The sequence below is a fragment of the Oncorhynchus mykiss genome, chromosome 6 (assembly GCF_013265735.2).
Source record: "Oncorhynchus mykiss isolate Arlee chromosome 6, USDA_OmykA_1.1, whole genome shotgun sequence".
NCBI lineage: Eukaryota > Metazoa > Chordata > Actinopteri > Salmoniformes > Salmonidae > Oncorhynchus > Oncorhynchus mykiss.
This window is the reverse complement of record NC_048570.1, coordinates 90,898,740-90,919,873: the sequence shown is the minus strand read 5'-3', so window position 1 is coordinate 90,919,873 and position 21,134 is coordinate 90,898,740. Positions and strand designations below refer to the sequence as shown.

General features: G+C 53.3%; 1 protein-coding gene and 1 long non-coding RNA gene across 27 annotated transcripts in view; both read right to left on the bottom strand.

Annotated features, from left to right (window-relative positions):
* The window catches only part of LOC110526809 (liprin-alpha-1), a 94,746-nt gene that overhangs the window by 12,994 nt on the left and 60,618 nt on the right, over positions 1-21,134 (bottom strand). For 14 of the 23 annotated variants that reach the window (XM_036981478.1, XM_036981487.1, XM_036981481.1 and 11 more), the window contains exons 10-21: positions 20,277-20,360; positions 19,822-19,953; positions 13,879-13,941; positions 13,350-13,432; positions 12,790-12,940; positions 12,118-12,123; positions 11,692-11,918; positions 11,243-11,468; positions 4,611-4,640; positions 4,040-4,164; positions 2,682-2,881; positions 2,162-2,255 (exon numbers count right to left, since the gene is read on the bottom strand). In XM_036981478.1, coding sequence (XP_036837373.1) covers positions 2,162-2,255; positions 2,682-2,881; positions 4,040-4,164; positions 4,611-4,640; positions 11,243-11,468; positions 11,692-11,918; positions 12,118-12,123; positions 12,790-12,940; positions 13,350-13,432; positions 13,879-13,941; positions 19,822-19,953; positions 20,277-20,360 — 1,421 coding nt within the window. The remainder of the gene's footprint in view (positions 1-2,161; positions 2,256-2,681; positions 2,882-4,039; positions 4,165-4,610; positions 4,641-11,242; positions 11,469-11,691; positions 11,919-12,117; positions 12,124-12,789; positions 12,941-13,349; positions 13,433-13,878; positions 13,942-19,821; positions 19,954-20,276; positions 20,361-21,134) is intronic. The other 9 variants (XM_036981483.1, XM_036981488.1, XM_036981492.1 and 6 more) reach the window with 4 other exon arrangements.
* LOC118964967 lies at positions 16,625-17,841 on the bottom strand. Of its 4 annotated transcripts, none has more exons than XR_005052282.1 (3): positions 17,797-17,841; positions 16,990-17,415; positions 16,625-16,930 (listed from the first exon to the last, which is right to left on the bottom strand). It is a non-coding gene; the product is annotated as an uncharacterized LOC118964967 (long non-coding RNA). The 4 variants fall into 4 exon arrangements; XR_005052281.1 differs by lacking the exon at positions 17,797-17,841 and having other exon boundaries at positions 16,990-17,151; positions 17,210-17,551; XR_005052284.1 differs by lacking the exon at positions 17,797-17,841 and having other exon boundaries at positions 16,990-17,151; positions 17,372-17,551.

Below are 21,134 nucleotides of genomic sequence, written 5' to 3'. Positions count from 1 at the left end.
CGAGAGGGAACCAGTCCCTCTACCGTTAACGAGAGGGAACCAGTCCCTCTACCGTTAACGAGAGGGAACCAGTCCCTCTACCGTTAACGAGAGGGAACCAGTCCCTCTACCGTTAACGAGACGGAACCAGTCCCTCTACCGTTAACGAGACGGAACCAGTCCCTCTACCGTTAACGAGACGGAACCAGTCCCTCTACCGTTAACGAGAGGGAACCAGTCCCTCTACCGTTAACGAGACGGAACCAGTCCCTCTACCGTTAACGAGAGGGAACCAGTCCCTCTACCGTTAACGAGAGGGAACCAGTCCCTCTACCGTTAACGAGAGGGAACCAGTCCCTCTACCGTTAACGAGAGGGAACCAGTCCCTCTACCGTTAACGAGAGGGAACCAGTCCCTCTACCGTTAACGAGAGGGAACCAGTCCCTCTACCGTTAACGAGACGGAACCAGTCCCTCTACCGTTAACGAGACGGAACCAGTCCCTCTACCGTTAACGAGAGGGAACCAGTCCCTCTACCGTTAACGAGACGGAACCAGTCCCTCCACCGTTAACGAGACGGAACCAGTCCCTCCACCGTTAACGAGACGGAACCAGTCCATCCACCGTTAACGAGACGGAGCCAGTCCCTCCTCCGTTAACGAGAGGGAACCAGTCCCTCTACCGTTAACGAGAGGGAACCAGTCCCTCTACCGTTAACGAGAGGGAACCAGTCCCTCTACCGTTAACGAGAGGGAACCAGTCCCTCTACCGTTAACGAGAGGGAACCAGTCCCTCTACCGTTAACGAGAGGGAACCAGTCCCTCTACCGTTAACGAGACGGAACCAGTCCCTCTACCGTTAACGAGACGGAACCAGTCCCTCTACCGTTAACGAGAGGGAACCAGTCCCTCTACCGTTAACGAGAGGGAACCAGTCCCTCTACCGTTAACGAGAGGGAACCAGTCCCTCTACCGTTAACGAGAGGGAACCAGTCCCTCTACCGTTAACGAGAGGGAACCAGTCCCTCTACCGTTAACGAGAGGGAACCAGTCCCTCTACCGTTAACGAGAGGGAACCAGTCCCTCTACCGTTAACGAGAGGGAACCAGTCCCTCTACCGTTAACGAGACGGAACCAGTCCCTCTACCGTTAACGAGACGGAACCAGTCCCTCTACCGTTAACGAGAGGGAACCAGTCCCTCTACCGTTAACGAGACGGAACCAGTCCCTCCACCGTTAACGAGACGGAGCCAGTCCCTCTACCGTTAACGAGACGGAACCAGTCCCTCCACCGTTAACGAGACGGAACCAGTCCCTCCACCGTTAACGAGACGGAACCAGTCCCTCTACCGTTAACGAGACGGAACCAGTCCCTCTACCGTTAACGAGACGGAACCAGTCCCTCCACCGTTAACGAGACGGAGCCAGTCCCTCTTCCGTTAACGAGAGGGAACCAGTCCCTCTACCGTTAACGAGAGGGAACCAGTCCCTCTACCGTTAACGAGAGGGAACCAGTCCCTCTACCGTTAACGAGAGGGAACCAGTCCCTCTACCGTTAACGAGAGGGAACCAGTCCCTCTACCGTTAACGAGACGGAACCAGTCCCTCTACCGTTAACGAGACGGAACCAGTCCCTCTACCGTTAACGAGACGGAACCAGTCCCTCTACCGTTAACGAGACGGAACCAGTCCATCTACCGTTAACGAGACGGAACCAGTCCCTCCACCGTTAACGAGAGGGAACCAGTCCCTCCACCGTTAACGAGAGGGAACCAGTCCCTCTTCCGTTAACGAGAGGGAACCAGTCCCTCTACCGTTAACGAGAGGGAACCAGTCCCTCTAGCGTTAACGAGACGGAACCAGTCCCTCTACCGTTAACGAGAGGGAACCAGTCCCTCCACCGTTAACGAGACGGAACCAGTCCCTCTACCGTTAACGAGAGGGAACCAGTCCCTCTACCGTTAACGAGACGGAACCAGTCCCTCTACCGTTAACGAGACGGAACCAGTCCCTCTACCGTTAACGAGACGGAACCAGTCCCTCTACTGTTAACGAGACGGAACCAGTCCATCTACCACTAGTACTATCTTCTGTTAACTAGATGGAACCAGTCTATCTTCCACTAGTACCACTACTATGTTGCGTCACTGACAGAAGTGGTGACAAGATGTGGCAACACCTACTTCTTCTGCAGTTTCCTGTTCTTCTCAGCGGGGCCGCCTAGTTTGCCCAGCCCCAGTGCATCCTGGGGAGAGGTCTCTGCCTCGGGGGTACCAGCTGTGAGGAGAGATGGAGGGTCAGAGGTTAAAGTCAGTGCAGGTAGTCCCTTCCTGTTTCAGCTTGTTTTCTTCTGTTTGCTGCCTAATGAACTTGAACCAGCAGGCATGTTTTAGGGAGGGGGGGACTGACCATGGCTGCCAGGGGACTGACCTTGGCTGCCAGGGGACTGACCTTGGCTGCCAGGGGACTGACCATGGCTGCCAGGGGACTGACCTTGGCTGCCAGGGGACTGACCTTGGCTGCCAGGGGACTGACCTTGGCTGCCAGGGGACTGACCTTGGCTGCCAGGGGACTGACCTTGGCTGCCAGGGGACTGACCTTGGCTGCCAGGGGACTGACCTTGGCTGCCAGGGGACTGACCTTGGCTGCCAGGGGACTGACCTTGGCTGCCAGGGGACTGACCTTGGCTGCCAGGGGACTGACCTTGGCTGCCAGGGGACTGACCTTGGCTGCCAGGGGACTCCTTGCTCCCTGGGGGGCCTGGTCGACCCTTCTCCTTCTTGCCGAAGAGGCGCCCGATGGAGGACTTGATGCTCTTCTTCTTGGCTGCCTTGTTCAGAGAGTCCTGACTGCTGTTACTGCTGCTGGGGTTACTACCCTGGCCGTCCTGTAGGGTGGTCATACTGAGACAGAGAGAGGAGGGGTGAGAGGAAGAGCGAGATGGGGGGGAGAGAGGAAGAGGGAAAAGGTGGACGAGAGAGAGAGAAGGGGGAGCGAGAGAGAGAAGGGGGATCGAGAGAGAGAGAAGGGGGATCGAGAGAGAGAGAAGGGGGATCGAGAGAGAGAGAAGGGGGATCGAGAGAGAGAGAAGGGGGATCGAGAGAGAGAGAAGGGGGATCGAGAGAGAGAGAAGGGGGATCGAGAGAGAGAGAAGGGGGGCGAGAGAGAGAGAAGGGGAGCGAGAGAGAGAGAAGGGGGATCGAGAGAGAGAGAAGGGGGAGCGAGAGAGAGAGAAGGGGGAGCGAGAGAGAGAGAAGGGGGAGCGAGAGAGAGAGAAGGGGGAGCGAGAGAGAGAGAAGGGGGAGCGAGAGAGAGAGAAGGGGGAGCGAGAGAGAGAAGGGGGAGCGAGAGAGAGAAGGGGGAGCGAGAGAGAGAAGGGGGAGCGAGAGAGAGAAGGGGGAGCGAGAGAGAGAAGGGGGAGCGAGAGAGAGAAGGGGAGCGAGAGAGAGAAGGGGAGCGAGAGAGAGAAGGGGAGCGAGAGAGAGAAGGGGAGCGAGAGAGAGAAGGGGGAGCGAGAGAGAGAAGGGGGAGCGAGAGAGAGAAGGGGGAGCGAGAGAGAGAGAAGGGGGAGCGAGAGAAGGGGGAGCGAGAGAAGGGGGAGCGAGAGAGAGAAGGGGGAGCGAGAGAGAGAAGGGGAGCGAGAGAGAGAGAAGGGGGAGCGAGAGAGAGAAGGGGGAGCGAGAGAGAGAAGGGGGAGCGAGAGAGAGAAGGGGGAGCGAGAGAGAGAAGGGGAGCGAGAGAGAGAAGGGGAGCGAGAGAGAGAAGGGGAGCGAGAGAGAGAAGGGGAGCGAGAGAGAGAAGGGGAGCGAGAGAGAGAAGGGGAGCGAGAGAGAGAGAAGGGGATTGAGATGAGCATGAATGCATAAAGAGATATACAGAGAGAGAAAGAGAGAAAGCCAGGGAGAGAGATGTGGATAGATAGATTGAAAGATCAGAAACAGAGGGATGAAGGGATGGATGAACGGGACAGATAAGAGAACGACAGAAGGAGAGAGAGAGAGAAACATGGCTATTGTAGAAAACAGAGTGATATATTGGTTAGGCAGAAAGGGGCTTCCTACCTGCGGATGTCCCTGATGTCCTCATGGCTGGCAGTGTGGCTGGCCCCCTTGTGCAGGCGCATGGAGCGCGGGGTGGTGGGAGGAGACGTCTCACAGTGGATTGTGGTCTTGTCGTCCTGGGCAGACTAGACATAACATGGGGACAACTCAGTCAGTCACTGTCTTCTAAACGGGAAAAGGGGGTCGAGGAGGAGAGCTTTTAAAAAGCGTCTCCTCCCTCTCTGTATTGAGTGGATGAGGAGGACAAGAGGAGAAGACAGACTAGTTCTTCAACCGGAGAAGACGGACTAGTTCTTCAACCTAGATAGAAGAAAATAACGGTCTCCCCTCACTTTGTGACATGTTAATTTCAGGATGTTCAAGACACTCAGGGTTTGGGAAGTGTAGAGGTGAGACACGTGTGACGGGGGGGGTCAAGGTTTGAGGAAGTTAGGGAGTGTGGGGTTGGGAAGTCACGTTTTAGGGGGGGGTGTAGAGACTAGACTACAGGTTATGGTTGGGAAGGTGCAGGCAGGCAGGCAGGGTAGAGGTCAGAGAGAGAGAGCAGTAACTAGCGAGGTCTCTAGATTACCTTCCTGCGGTGCTTGCGCAGGTCACTAGGCTGAAGCATGGCAGCGGAGGAGGAGAGAAGAGAGGACGTTAGATACACACACACTACCAGCAGAACAGAAAGCTCAGCACAGGATACACACACTACCAGCAGAACAGAAAGACCAGCACAGGCACACACACTACACAAGGTGTGTGTGGAGGGGGAGTGTCTTCCAAAGAGACACACACACACAGAGACACACACACAGAGACAGACACACACACAGAGACAGACACACACACAGAGACAGACACACACACAGAGACAGACACACACACAGAGACAGACACACAGACCAGTGAAAAAGTAAAGTCCAACATGCAGTTGAGGACAAAACTGTGGAAATCAGGTCGACCATGTTACACACAGGCCTCTACTGTCTGTCTCCCCCCCCCCTACCACCACCCTACATTACTACATCACTCTACTGTCTCCTCCTACCACCACCCTACATTACTACATCACTCTACTGTCTCCCCCTACCACCACCCTGCATTACTACATCACTCTACTGTCTCCTCCTACCACCACCCTGCATTACTACATCACTCTACTGTCTCCTCCCTACCACCACCCTGCATTACTTAATCACTCTACTGTCTCCTCCTACCACCACCCTACATTACTCTACTGTCTCCCCCACCCACCACCACTCTACTGTCTCCCCCACCCACAACCCTACATTACTACATCACTCTACTGTCTCCTCCCCCTACCACCACCCTACATTACTACATCACTATTGTCTCCCCCCACCAACCTGCATTACTACACCACTCTACTGTCTCCCCCTACATTACTACATCACTCTACTGTCTCCCCCCCACCACCCTACATGACTACATCACTCTACTGTCTCCCCCTACCACCACCCTGCATTACTACATCACTCTACTGTCTCCTCCCTACCACCACCCTACATTACTACATCACTCTACTATCTCCTCCTACCACCACCCTGCATTACTACATCACTCTACTGTCTCCTCCCTACCACCACCCTACATTACTACATCACTACTGTCTCCTCCTACCAACACCCTACATTACTACATCACTCTACTGTTTCCCCCCTACCACCACCCTGCATTACTACATCACTCTACTGTCTCCCCCCCTCTACCACCACCCTGCATTACTACATCACCCTACTGTCTCCCCCCCCTACCACCACCCTACATTACTACATCACTCTACTGTCTCCTCCCCCTCTACCACCACCCTACATTATTACATCACTCCACTGTCTCCTCCCCCTCTACCACCACCCTACATTACTACATCACCCTACTGTCTCCACCCCCTACATTACTACATCACTCTACTGTCTCCCCCCCTCTACCACCACCCTACATTACTACATCACCCTACTGTCTCCACCCCCTACATTACTACATCACTCTACTGTTTCCCCCCTACCACCACCCTGCATTACTACATCACTCTACTGTCTCCCCCCCTCTACCACCACCCTGCATTACTACATCACCCTACTGTCTCCCCCCCCTACCACCACCCTACATTACTACATCACTCTACTGTCTCCTCCCCCTCTACCACCACCCTACATTATTACATCACTCCACTGTCTCCTCCCCCTCTACCACCACCCTACATTACTACATCACCCTACTGTCTCCACCCCCTACATTACTACATCACTCTACTGTCTCCCCCCCTCTACCACCACCCTGCATTACTACATCACCCTACTGTCTCCCCCCCCCCCTACCACCACCCTACATTACTACATCACTACTGTCTCCTCCCCCCTACCACCACCCTGCATTACTACATCACTCTACTGTCTCCTCCCCCTCTACCACCACCCTACATTACTACATCACTCGACTGTCTCCCACTACATTACTACATCACTATACTGTGTCCCCCCTACCACCACCCTACATTACTACATCACTCTATTGCCCCCCCCCCCCCCCCCCCCCCCCTACATTACTACATCACTCTACTGTAGTCTGTCCACATTCAAACATACAGTCTGAAATCTGGGGAAATCACACTGAGGTCAAAGATCAAAGGAGGGAGCAGAGTGAAACCACTGCAAAACACTCTCCGGGAGGGGGAGGGGTTCAGTCTGCTCGTAGCTAATGGCTGAGCTACTGCTTTATGGGGTCGCTCTCACACAGCGACCGTGCCCTCACACAGCGACCGTGCCCTCACACAGCGACCGTGCCCTCACACAGCGACCGTGCCCTCACACAGCGACCGTGCCCTCACACAGCGACCGTGCCCTCACACAGCGACCGTGCCCTCACACAGCGACCGTGCTCTCACACAGCGACCGTGCTCTCACACAGCGACCGTGCTCTCACACAGCGACCGTGCTCTCACACATGGGTGTTCTTAAAAAACAAACATTTGAGTATTAATTGGTTTAAGTTGATACAGAAAATGAAACACACAACAGACTGTTTACCTAAAGGATCAGGACTGTTTACCTAAAGGATCAGGACTGTTTACCTAAAGGATCAGGACTGTTTACCTAAAGGATCAGGACTGTTTACCTAAAGGAACAGGCCTAGGTAGTGTTCAGGGGGCACAACATGAAGAAAACCAGCATCAACGTGTCCAATTTTGAAATGTTTTGCCACGGTGTGCCCTACTGAACACAACCTAGGACTGTGGTAATAATATTTGACTCGTGTCATGTGACAGGGGATTGAGGCAGAAAGGGATATGGGACTTGTGTCATGTGACAGGGGAGTGAAGCAGCCAGGGATATGGGACTCGTGTCATGTGACAGGGGAGTGATGCAGCCAGGGATATGGGATTCGTGTCATGTGACAGGGGAATGAGGCAGTCAGGGTTGATGTGCCCCTGCATGCCTTTTCTCCAGCTTGGCATCTCTAGAGTAAATAAACAAATGGAGTATCAGCACATATTTCCACGGAAGGTTCTCCTCGTCCTGCTCCGAACACAGGAAGAGATAAGAGAACCAGGAAAGAGGGGGGGGGGGGGGGGGGGGGGGGGACAGAACTCAAACGCAGAACTTAATCAAGCTGAGGGGAAAAGACTTCATTTAACTCTGTCGTGTCTGAAATGAAGTCTGAATTGAGCACAACAAGGCTCTACTTTAACTGATATCAAAATCAACAGCCATTCTGTCTGGCGTGTGATGAGCTAACAGCCAAACAGAGTTTTTACATTTGCTCCGCATCTTCATTGGTTAAGCTACCTGCCTGATCTTTTTCTGAAGTCCAATGGGGGCCCAGCATTCTAGGACAACTTCAAAACCCTCCCATGCGAGGCTAGTGAACAGCTAGTGATTACTGTGTGGCCCCACAGATGGACCGTGGGACAGGGGGCGGTGTGTGTGAGTGCGACCCCAGGCTGACTGAACCCTGCCTGGGTAAGAGAGGACGACGGTAGGGGGGTGATACCTGGAAGTAGCATGGAGCATAGCTACAGGCAGGGGGGGCAGGTAAGCTAATGCTAGCAGCAGGGTAGGGCAGGTAAGCTACTGTCTGCTGGTGGGACAGGGACCTCTGGATCACATAGGGGTTATAGAGGTAGTGCTGGGGGAACACAGGTACAGATTACACACACGGCACCTACCAAATACAAAACGCCAAACGAGTAGCTAGTTCCATGAACGTGTCAGAAACACTGAACAGATGAAAACATTCGATTCTAACAGACACAGATGTGACAACACAGATCTCCTGTGGACTAGTATGACCAGGGGATGGTATTATGACCCAATAATGACACATGACAGTTAGTGAAGCTAAAGGAATGGAGAGAGAGAGAGAGAGAGAGCAGAGATGAGATAGACAAGAGAAGGAGGACGAGGTCATCCTAGAGGAGGGCGATGTCATCCTAGAGGAGGGCGATGTCATTCTAGAGGAGGGCGATGTCATTCTAGAGGAGGGCGATGTCATTCTAGAGGAGGGCGATGTCATTCTAGAGGAGGGCGATGTCATTCTAGAGGAGGGCGATGTCATTCTAGAGGAGGATGATGTCTGTCATCCTAGGGGAGGACGAGGTCATCCTAGAGGAGGGCGAGGTCATTCTAGGGGAGGGCGAGGTCATTCTAAAGGAGGACGATGTCTGTCATCCTAGGGGAGGGCGAGGTCATTCATCCTAGGGGAGGGCGAGGTCATTCATCCTAGGGGAGGGCGAGGTCATTCATCCTAGGGGAGGGCGACGTCATTCATCCTAGGGGAGGGCGACGTCTGTCATCCTAGCGGAGGGCGACGTCTGTCATCCTAGGGGAGGGCGACGTCTGTCATCCTAGGGGAGGGCGACGTCTGTCATCCTAGGGGAGGGCGACGTCTGTCATCCTAGGGGAGGGCGACGTCTGTCATCCTAGGGGAGGGCGACGTCTGTCATCCTAGGGGAGGGCGACGTCTGTCATCCTAGGGGAGGGCGACGTCTGTCATCCTAGGGGAGGGCGACGTCTGTCATCCTAGGGGAGGGCGACGTCTGTCATCCTAGGGGAGGGCGACGTCTGTCATCCTAGGGGAGGGCGAGGTCATTCATCCTAGGGGAGGGCGAGGTCATTCATCCTAGGGGAGGGCGAGGTCATTCATCCTAGGGGAGGGCGAGGTCATTCATCCTAGGGGAGGGCGAGGTCATTCATCCTAGGGGAGGGCGAGGTCTGTCATCCTAGGGGAGGGCGAGGTCTGTCATCCTAGGGGAGGGCGACGTCTGTCATCCTAGGGGAGGGCGACGTCTGTCATCCTAGGGGAGGGCGACGTCTGTCATCCTAGGGGAGGGCGACGTCTGTCATCCTAGGGGAGGGCGACGTCTGTCATCCTAGGGGAGGGCGAGGTCTGTCATCCTAGGGGAGGGCGAGGTCTGTCATCCTAGGGGAGGGCGAGGTCTGTCATCCTAGGGGAGGGCGAGGTCTGTCATCCTAGGGGAGGGCGAGGTCTGTCATCCTAGGGGAGGGCGAGGTCTGTCATCCTAGGGGAGGGCGAGGTCTGTCATCCTAGGGGAGGGCGAGGTCTGTCATCCTAGGGGAGGGCGAGGTCTGTCATCCTAGGGGAGGACGAGGTCTGTCATCCTAGGGGAGGACGAGGTCTGTCATCCTAGGGGAGGACGAGGTCTGTCATCCTAGGGGAGGACGAGGTCTGTCATCCTAGGGGAGGACGAGGTCTGTCATCCTAGGGGAGGACGAGGTCTGTCATCCTAGGGGAGGACGAGGTCTGTCATCCTAGGGGAGGACGAGGTCTGTCATCCTAGGGGAGGACGAGGTCTGTCATCCTAGGGGAGGACGAGGTCTGTCATCCTAGGGGAGGACGAGGTCTGTCATCCTAGGGGAGGGCGAGGTCTGTCATCCTAGGGGAGGGCGAGGTCTGTCATCCTAGGGGAGGGCGAGGTCTGTCATCCTAGGGGAGGGCGAGGTCTGTCATCCTAGGGGAGGGCGAGGTCTGTCATCCTAGGGGAGGGCGAGGTCTGTCATCCTAGGGGAGGGCGAGGTCTGTCATCCTAGGGGAGGGCGAGGTCTGTCATCCTAGGGGAGGGCGAGGTCTGTCATCCTAGGGGAGGGCGAGGTCTGTCATCCTAGGGGAGGGCGAGGTCTGTCATCCTAGGGGAGGACGAGGTCATCCTAGGGGAGGACGAGGTCATCCTAGGGGAGGGCGAGGTCATCCTAGGGGAGGGCGAGGTCATCCTAGAGGAGGGCGAGGTCATCCTAGAGGAGGGCGAGGTCATTCTAGGGGAGGGCGAGGTCATCCTAGAGGAGGACGAGGTCATTCTAGGGGAGGGCGAGGTCTTTCTAGGGGAGGACGAGGTCATTCTAGAGGAGGGCGAGGTCATTCTAGAGGAGGGCGAGGTCATTCTAGAGGAGGGCGAGGTCATTCTAGAGGAGGGCGAGGTCATTCTAGAGGAGGGCGAGGTAATTCTAGGAGGGCGAGGTCATTCTAGAGGAGGGCGAGGTCATTCTAGAAGAGGGCGAGGTCATTCTAGAAGAGGGCGAGGTCATTCTAGGGGAGGGCGAGGTCATTCTAGAGGAGGGCGAGGTCATTCTAGAGGAGGGCGAGGTCATTCTAGAGGAGGGCGAGGTCATTCTAGAGGAGGGCGAGGTCATTCTAGAGGAGGGCGAGGTCATTCTAGAGGAGGGCGAGGTCATTCTAGGAGGGCGAGGTCATTCTAGAGGAGGGCGAGGTCATTCTAGAAGAGGGCGAGGTCATTCTAGAAGAGGGCGAGGTCATTCTAGGGGAGGGCGAGGTCATTCTAGGGGAGGGCGAGGTCATTCTAGGGGAGGGCGAGGTCATTCTAGGGGAGGGCGAGGTAATTCTAGAGGAGGGCGAGGTCATTCTAGAGGAGGGCGAGGTCATTCTAGAGGAGGGTGATTGAAAGGCTGCTTGTTTCAGAGAGGAAGAAAGAGGAGCTGGTTGATCAACATGGATAGACTGAAGCTGAATGAGTAAAAGGAGACTGATGATGGATGGAGTGTAGGGCCCAATCTCAAAATCCCCTTTAAACCCTACGCCCTGCACCCTACGCCCTTGTGGAGAACAGAGGATATAACAAGCGTAGGTAATATGATGAGAGCTCCACTTGTTCTCTGATAGGCTAGTTGGAACTTCCACCAATCAAATCCTCTCAGATCTCCACAAGGGCATAGGTCTCTCTCTCACCAGGGTCATGACTCCCATGCGGTCCACCTCTCGGTTGGGGCTGCGGTTGGGGATGCGTCGCGGGGTGGAGGAGCCTGAGCCGGGGGGCGACGAGCCCCCCATGGAGGAGGGGGGGATGGAGCTCATGGAGCGGAAGCGGCTGGCCCCCAGGCTGTCCCCGCTGCCCACACGGCTCTCCATCTCCTCTGCCAGCATGGCTGTGTTCTCCTTCTCCTCCTGAATCATCCTGGAGGGGGGTGGGGAGAGGAGAGACGAGGGGGAGAGAGAAGGGAGAGGAGAGACGAGGAGAGGGAGAGCGGGGAGAGGGAGAGCGAGATGTTAGTGCTAGCATCACCTTGTTTTCTCTAAAATAAGAAAGGGAAAATGTTGCTCAACAAATACTAGAATGAATCTCCAGAATGATGTTGAAATACATCCAACATGCTGATAGTAGGGGTGCGTGTGTGTACCTGATCTCGTTGTTGATGGCGTCCAGCTGCTCCTGCAGCATGAGGGCCAGGGTCTGAGCGTCGGCCTGGCCGGCAGGGGACAGCAGGTCCACGGAGCTGAAGATGGTCTCGCGCTCATCGTCCTCCAGGTCTGACGTCTCCAGGTCAGACTCAAACGCCTGAGCAACGTTGGCCAGAACATTAGCCTGCTGCACGCGCTCCCACTCCTGTTCATTCAGAGTCTGGACCTGAGGAGAGAAGGGGGAGGGAGGGAGAAGGGATGGAGTGAGAGGAAGTAAAAGTTACAGAGAAAGTTAGCCTAACCGTATCAGAGTCTCCAGAATATCTTTCAGCCATGCTCTGTAAAACACACTCCACAGCAATGACTACAGACCAACACTATCAAATCAACCTCTCATTATTATGGTTGTCTTCACTCTGACTTACATGTCTCTGATGTCCAGAGAGGAAGCAGAGAGAGAGAGAGAGAGAGAGAGAGAGAGAACACCATCAGATACAGAACAAATGAGAGGAAGCAGAGAGAGAGAGAGAACACCATCAGATACAGAACAAATGAGAGGGAAGGAGAGAGCGAGAGAGAGAGAGAACACCATCAGATACAAAACAAATGAGTGAAGGAGAGAGAGAGAGAGAGAGAACCCCATCAGATACAAAACAAATGAGGGAAGGAGAGAGAGAGAACACCATCAGATACAGAACAAGAGAGAGAGAGAGAGAGAGAGAGAGAGAGAGAGAGACAGACAGAGACAGAGACAGAGAGAGAGAGAGAGACAGAGAGAGAGAGAGAAAGAGACAGAGACAGAGACAGAGACAGAGACAGAGACAGAGACAGAGAGAGAGAGAGAGAGAGAGACAGAGAGAGAGAGAGAGAGAGAGAGAGAGAGAGAGAGAGAGAGAACACCATCAGATACAGAACAAATGAGAGGGAAGGAGACAGACAACAGTTTGTGGGCCGGAGATGACTTCAACACACAATAGATATCTGAGCTGAATGAGCTAGAACATCAGTATCTAGATCCACCAGACAGACAGACACCAGCTGTCAATATTCCATTTAAACTGTCTCTCACTAGGACACACACGGCTGCGGGGGTTCACCTTGGAGGGTTCGTCCCGTAGCGCGGCGAGACGCCCCTTCTGGGGCCGCCTCAGCACCAGCGCGCTGCCGTAGTGGTCCGAGTGGCTGTCCATCATGGAGGAGGCCGACACCGGGTACCGGAAGTCTGGGGTGCTGCCTTGGTGAGACCGTCTGAGAGCGCACATACATCACACACAACCATACATCACACACACACATACATACATCACACACACACATACATACATCACACACACACATACATCACACACACACACATCACACACACACACACATACATCACACACACACACACATACAGATCACACACACACACACATACAGATCACACACACACACACATCACACATTAATCACACACACATTAATCACACACACATTAATCACACACATCACACACACATACATACATCACACACAAACAAACGCAAGGACAGACATGCAACACACACAAAAATATAAATCACAAAGAAAAAAGGTGGACAGAGAGGCCAGAGCACTGGCCAATCGTGTGTGGGCCAGAGTCCAGGGTAGCCAATGAGAAAGCTGATTATTTTACCCATGGTGCAGCAGTGAGTTGCTCCTGTTCCTGCCTTGCTCGTTCTCCGCCCGCATCGTCTCAATCTGGATCAATAGCTGCTCCTGAAGGAGGGAGAGAGGAAGAGAGGGAAGGAGGGGATAGGAAGAGAGGGAAGGAAGAGAGGGAAGGAGGGGATAGGAAGAGAGGGAGGGAGGGAGGGAGGGAGGGAGGCAGGGAGGGAGGGAGGGAGGGAGGGGATAGGAAGAGAGGGAAGGAGGGGATAGGAAGAGAGGGAAGGAAGGGGAGAGGGAGGGAGGAGAGAGTAGGAAGAGAGGGAAGGAGGGGGAGAGGGAGGGAGGAGAGAGTAGGAAGAGAGGGAAGGAGGTGGAGAGGGAGGGAGAGGTGAGGGGGGAGAAGAGGGGATAGGAAGAGAGGGGGTAGGAAGAGAGGGAGAGAGAGGGGAGAAAGACAGACATGAGGAGTGTCATTGGCAATGAGAATCCAAACACAGTGATGACAACTCTCCAGTTGTTCAGAGGAGACAGCAGCCAGAGTCAACAGTCCTTACCTTCTCATGGTGTGTTTCCTCAACCAGCTTCTTACTGTGCTCCAGATCTCTGATCAGGCCGTTCTGGTGGAGGACACACAGCACATGGAGAATCAGCACAGCATTGTCCCAGATTGGTTCAGCTATAGATAATGACCACAGCATTGTCCCAGATTGGTTCAGCTATAGATAATGACCACAGCACTGTCTCAGCTATAGATAATGACCACAGCATTGTCTCAGCTATAGATAATGACCACAGCACTGTCTCAGCTATAGATAATGACCACAGCAGTCTCAGCTATAGATAATGACCACAGCATTGTCTCAGCTATAGATAATGACCACAGCAGTCTCAGCTATAGATAATGACCACAGCATTGTCTCAGCAAAAGATAATGACCACAGCATTGTCTCAGCTTGGTTCAGCTATAGATAATGACCACAAGCATTGTCCCAGATTGGTTCAGCTATAGATAATGACGATAGCATTGTCTCAGCTTGGTTCAGTTATAGATAATGACCACAAGCATTGTCCCAGATTGGTTCAGCTATAGATAATGACCACAAGCATTGTCCCAGATTGGTTCAGCTATAGATAATGACCACGAGCATTGTCCCAGATTGGTTTAGCTATAGATAATGACCACAGCATTGTCTCAGCTATAGATAATGACCACAGCATTGTCTCAGCTATAGATAATGACCACAGCATTGTCCCAGATTGGTTCAGCTATAGATAATGACCACAGCATTGTCCCAGATTGGTTCAGCTATAGATAATGACCACAGCATTGTCTCAGCTATAGATAATGACCACAGCATTGTCCCAGATTGGTTCCGCTATAGATAATGACCACAGCATTGTCTCAGTTATAGATAATGACCACAGCATTGTCCCAGATTGGTTCAGCTATAGATAAGGATCACAGCAATGTCCCAGATTGGTTCAGCTATAGATAATGACCACAGCATTGTCCCAGATTGGTTCAGCTATAGATAATAACCACAAGCATTGTCCCAGATTGGTTTAGCTATAGATAATGACCACAGCATTGTCTCAGCTATAGATAATGACCACAGCATTGTCTCAGCTATAGATAATGACCACAGCATTGTCCCAGATTGTTTCCGCTATAGATAATGACCACAGCATTGTCTCAGCTATAGATAATGACCACAGCATTGTCCCAGATTGGTTCAGCTATAGATAATCACCACAGCATTGTCCCAGATTGGTTCAGCTATAGATAATGACCACAGCATTGTCCCAGATTGGTTCAGCTATAGATAATGACCACAGCTTTGTCCCAGATTGGTTCAGATATAGATTATGACCACAGCATTGTCCCAGATTGGTTCAGCTACAGAGGTACGGATATAATGACATGCAATTTAGCATGTCCCACCCACCTTGTCCTCTAGGGCAGACATCCTCTCATTGAGGTGAAGCTGTAACCTAACCCACCCACCTTGTCCTCTAGGGCAGACATCCTCTCCTTGAGGTGAAGCTGTAACCTAACCCACCCACCTTGTCCTCTAGGGCAGACATCAGTTGTAACCTATCCCACCCACCTTGTCCTCTAGGGCAGACATCAGTTGTAACCTATCCCACCCACCTGTCCTCTAGGGCAGACATCCTCTAATTGAGGTGAAGCTGTAACCTAACCCACCTACCTTGTCCTCTAGGGCAGACATCCTCTCCTTGAGGTGAAGCTGTAGCCTAACCCACCCACCTTGTCCTCTAGGGCAGACATCAGCTGTAACCTAACCCACCCACCTGTCCTCTAGGGCAGACATCCTCTCCTTGAGGTGAAGCTGTAACCTAACCCACCCACCTTGTCCTCTAGGGCAGACATCCTCTCCTTGAGGTGAAGCTGTAACCTAACCCACCCACCTTGTCCTCTAGGGCAGACATCAGCTGTAACCTAACCCACCCACCTGTCCTCTAGGGCAGACATCCTCTCCTTGAGGTGAAGCTGTAACCTAACCCACCCACCTTGTCCTCTAGGGCAGACATCCTCTCCTTGAGGTGAAGCTGTAACCTAACCCACCCACCTTGTCCTCTAGGGCAGACATCCGTTGTAACCTATCCCACCCACCTTGTCCTCTAGGGCAGACATCCTCTCCTTGAGGTGAAGCTGTAACCTAACCCACCCACCTTGTCCTCTAGGGCAGACATCCTCTCCTTGAGGTGAAGCTGTACCCTAACCTACCCACCTTGTCCTCTAGCGCAGACATCAGCTGTAACCTAACCCACCCACCTTGTCCTCTAGGGCAGACATCCTCTCCTTGAGGTGAAGCTTTAACCTAACCTACCCACCTTGTCCTCTAGGGCAGACATCTTCTCCTTGAGGTGAAGATGTAACCTAACCCACCCACCTTGTCCTCTAGGGCAGACATCAGCTGTAACCTAACCCACCCACCGGTCCTCTAGGGCAGACATCCTCTCCTTGACGTGAAGCTGTAACCTAACCCACCCACCTTGTCCTCTAGGGCAGACATCAGCTGTAACCTAACCCACCCACCTTGTCCTCTAGGGCAGACATCAGCTGTAACCTAACCCACCCACCTTGTCCTCTAGGGCAGACATCCTCTCCTTGAGGTGAAGCTTTAACCTAACCCACCCACCTTGTCCTCTAGGGCAGACATCAGCTGTAACCTAACCCACCCACCTTGTCCTCTAGGGCAGACATCCTCTCCTTGAGGTGAAGCTGTAACCTAACCCACCCACCTTGTCCTCTAGGGCAGACATCCTATCCTTGAGGTGAAGCTGTAACCTAACCCACCCACCTTGTCCTCTAGGGCAGACATCAGCTGTAACCTAACCCACCCACCGGTCCTCTAGGGCAGACATCCTCTCCTTGAGGTGAAGCTGTAACCTAACCCACCCACCTTGTCCTCTAGGGCAGACATCAGCTGTAACCTAACCCACCCACCTTGTCCTCTAGGGCAGACATCAGCTGTAACCTAACCCACCCACCTTGTCCTCTAGGGCAGACATCCTCTCCTTGAGGTGAAGCTTTAACCTAACCCACCCACCTTGTCCTCTAGGGCAGACATCAGCTGTAACCTATCCCACCCACCTTGTCCTCTAGGGCAGACATCCTCTCCTTGAGGTGAAGCTGTAACCTAACCCACCCACCTTGTCCTCTAGGGCAGACATCCTCTCCTTGAGGTGAAGCTGTAACCTAACCCACCCACCTTGTCCTCTAGGGCAGACATCCTCTCCTTGAGGTGAAGCTGTAGCCTAACCCACCCACCTTGTCCTCTAGGGCAGACATCAGCTGTAACCTAACCCACCCACATGTCCTCTAGGGCAGATATCCTCTCCTTGAGGTGAAGCTGTAACCTAACCCACCCACCTTGTCCTCTAGGGCAGACATCCTCTCCTTGAGGTGAAGCTTTAACCTAACCCACCCACCTTGTCCTCTAGGGCAGACATCCGTTGTAAACTATCCCACCCACCTTGTCCTCTAGGGCAGACATCCTCTCCTTGAGGTGAAGCTGTAACCTAACCCACCCACCTTGTCCTCTAGGGCAGACATCAGCTGTAACCTAACCCACCCACCGGTCCTCTAGGGCAGACATCCTCTCCTTGAGGTGAAGCTGTAACCTAACCCACCCACCTTGTCCTCTAGGGCAGACATCAGCTGTAACCTAACCCACCCACCTTGTCCTCTAGGGCAGACATCAGCTGTAACCTAACCCACCCACCTTGTCCTCTAGGGCAGACATCAGCTGTAACCTAACCCACCCACCTTGTCCTCTAGGGCAGACATCAGCTGTAACCTAACCCACCCACCTTGTCCTCTAGGGCAGACATCAGCTGTAACCTAACCCACCCACCTTGTCCTCTAGGGCAGACATCCTCTCCTTGAGGTGAAGCTGTAACCTAACCCACCCACCTTGTCCTCTAGGGCAGACATCAGCTGTAACCTAACCCACCCACCTTGTCCTCTAGGGCAGACATCAGCTGTAACCTAACCCACCCACCTTGTCCTCTAGGGCAGACATCAGCTGTAACCTAACCCACCCACCTTGTCCTCTAGGGCAGACATCAGCTGTAACCTAACCCACCCACCTTGTCCTCTAGGGCAGACATCAGCTGTAACCTAACCCACCCACCTTGTCCTCTAGGGCAGACATCAGCTGTAACCTAACCCACCCACCTTGTCCTCTAGGGCAGACATCCTCTCCTTGAGGTGAAGCTGTAACCTAACCCACCCACCTTGTCCTCTAGGGCAGACATCAGCTGTAACCTAACCCACCCACCTTGTCCTCTAGGGCAGACATCCGTTGTAACCTATCCCACCCACCTTGTCCTCTAGGGCAGACATCCTCTCCTTGAGGTGAAGCTGTAACCTAACCCACCCACCTTGTCCTGTAGGGCAGACATCCTCTCCTTGAGGTGAAGCTTTAACCTAACCTACCCACCTTGTCCTCTAGGGCAGACATCAGCTGTAACCTATCCCACCCACCTTGTCCTCTAGGGCAGACATCCTCTCCTTGAGGTGAAGCTGTAACCTAACCCACCCACCTTGTCCTCTAGAGCAGACATCAGCTGTAACTTAACCCACCCACCGGTCCTCTAGGGCAGACATCCTCTCCTTGAGGTGAAGCTGTAACCTAACCCACCCACCTTGTCCTCTAGAGCAGACATCAGCTGTAACCTAACCCACCCACCGGTCCTCTAGGGCAGACATCCTCTCCTTGAGGTGAAGCTGTAACCTAACCCACCCACCTTGTCCTCTAGGGCAGACATCAGCTGTAACCTAACCCACCCACCTTGTCCTCTAGGGCAGACATCAGCTGTAACCTAACCCACCCACCTTGTCCTCTAGGGCAGACATCCTCTCCTTGAGGTGAAGCTGTAACCTAACCCACCCACCTTGTCCTCTAGGGCAGACATCAGCTGTAACCTAACCCACCCACCTTGTCCTCTAGGGCAGACATCAGCTGTAACCTAACCCACCCACCTTGTCCTCTAGGGCAGACATCAGCTGTAACCTAACCCACCCACCTTGTCCTCTAGGGCAGACATCCTCTCCTTGAGGTGAAGTTGTAACCTAACCCACCCACCTTGTCCTCTAGGGCAGACATCAGCTGTAACCTAACCCACCCACCTTGTCCTCTAGCGCAGACATCAGCTGTAACCTAACCCACCCACCTTGTCCTCTAGGGCAGACATCCTCTCCTTGAGGTGAAGCTGTAACCTAACCCACCCACCTTGTCCTCTAGGGCAGACATCAGCTGTAACCTAACCCACCCACCTTGTCCTCTAGGGCAGACATCCTCTCCTTGAGGTGAAGCTGTAACCTAACCCACCCACCTTGTCCTCTAGGGCAGACATCAGCTGTAACCTAACCCACCCACCTTGTCCTCTAGGGCAGACATCCTCTCCTTGAGGTGAAGCTGTAACCTAACCCACCCACCTTGTCCTCTAGGGCAGACATCAGCTGTAACCTAACCCACCCACCTTGTCCTCTAGGGCAGACATCAGCTGTAACCTATCCCACCCACCTTGTCCTCTAGGGCAGACATCCTCTCCTTGAGGTGAAGTTGTAACCTAACCCACCCACCTTGTCCTCTAGGGCAGACATCAGCTGTAACCTAACCCACCCACCTTGTCCTCTAGCGCAGACATCAGCTGTAACCTAACCCACCCACCTTGTCCTCTAGGGCAGACATCCTCTCCTTGAGGTGAAGCTGTAACCTAACCCACCCACCTTGTCCTCTAGGGCAGACATCAGCTGTAACCTAACCCACCCACCTTGTCCTCTAGGGCAGACATCCTCTCCTTGAGGTGAAGCTGTAACCTAACCCACCCACCTTGTCCTCTAGGGCAGACATCAGCTGTAACCTAACCCACCCACCTTGTCCTCTAGGGCAGACATCAGCTGTAACCTAACCCACCCACCTTGTCCTCTAGGGCAGACATCAGCTGTAACCTATCCCACCCACCTTGTCCTCTAGGGCAGACATCCTCTCCTTGAGGTGAAGCTGTAGCCTCTCGTTGGACTCTGACAGCAGCTTGTCCACCGTCTCCGACAGACGCCTGTTGTGCTCCTCGTTCATCTTCTCCCTCTGGCGCGCCTTCACAACACAAACACACACGCTAATCAGAAGAGCTCCCAGGCAGAGCAGGAAAAACTACCGCTTCCTTTATGACAGGAAACATTTCACAACACACATTTTAAATTGTTTTCTTTCCATTTTCTGTTAATTAATGGATCTTTCAGTTATATGAGGTAAAATCTTCACTGACTTATTTGAATGAGAATGAATATATTGTCTACAATGAAGGTACAATGCTAAATGAAGACAGTCCAATGACTACATCTGTAAACAATTTCTGCCCCAACAACACAGACTGACTGACTGCCAGCCAGACGACCTTTGACCCTATCTTGTCTCACCCTGAGCAGTTCCTGGTTCTTCTCCTCCAGCTGAGCCTCCATCTGCCTCACCCTCTCCTCCACGTTGCCATGACGCTCCTCCGCCTGCGGGACAGACAGAGTCAAACACCTCATACTTGCAAAAAAAAAAAAACATTCCCTAACCTCTACCCTTTAGGAATTTGTACAGATCTGAGAGGGCTGGGTCAGTGTAAGAGGACTGGAGAAGTTGAAAAGGGCTGGCTAGGTGTGTAGCTTCTTTCAGATCAATACAAATGACCCTGGAGAAGGATGCACCAGCAGAGACAGGGGACACATCAGTACAGCCAGCCAGTAGCAGCCATGCACCAGCATAGACAGGGGACATGGCAGAGGGACACAGAGCAGTACAGCCAGCCAGTAGCAGCAGAGACAGGGGACACAGAGCAGTACAGCCAAGCCCCATAAAAGCACCATGACTACATTCCAGACAGAATACACAGACTAGAAACAAGGGGATCTGAGGGGGGGAAGAAGGGGAAACTGTTCTCATGTTAATGGCTCTACAATGTGCTTAGACACATGTGGAAAGGGGAGAGAGTTAGTGGCTAAAGGGAAGTGTACTGTAGCTAAAGGGAAGTGTACTGTAGCTAAAGGGAAGTGTACTGTAGCTAAGGGGAAGTGTACTGTAGCTAAGGGGAAGTGTACTGTGGCTAAAGGGAAGTGTACTGTAGCTAAAGGGAAGTGTACTGTAGCTAAATGGAAGTGTCCTGTAGCTAAGGGGAAGTGTACTGTAGCTAAAGGGAAGTGTACTGTAGCTAAAGGGAAGTGTACTGTAGCTAAAGGGAAGTGTACTGTAGCTAAAGGGAAGTGTACTGTAGCTAAAGGGAAGTGTACTGT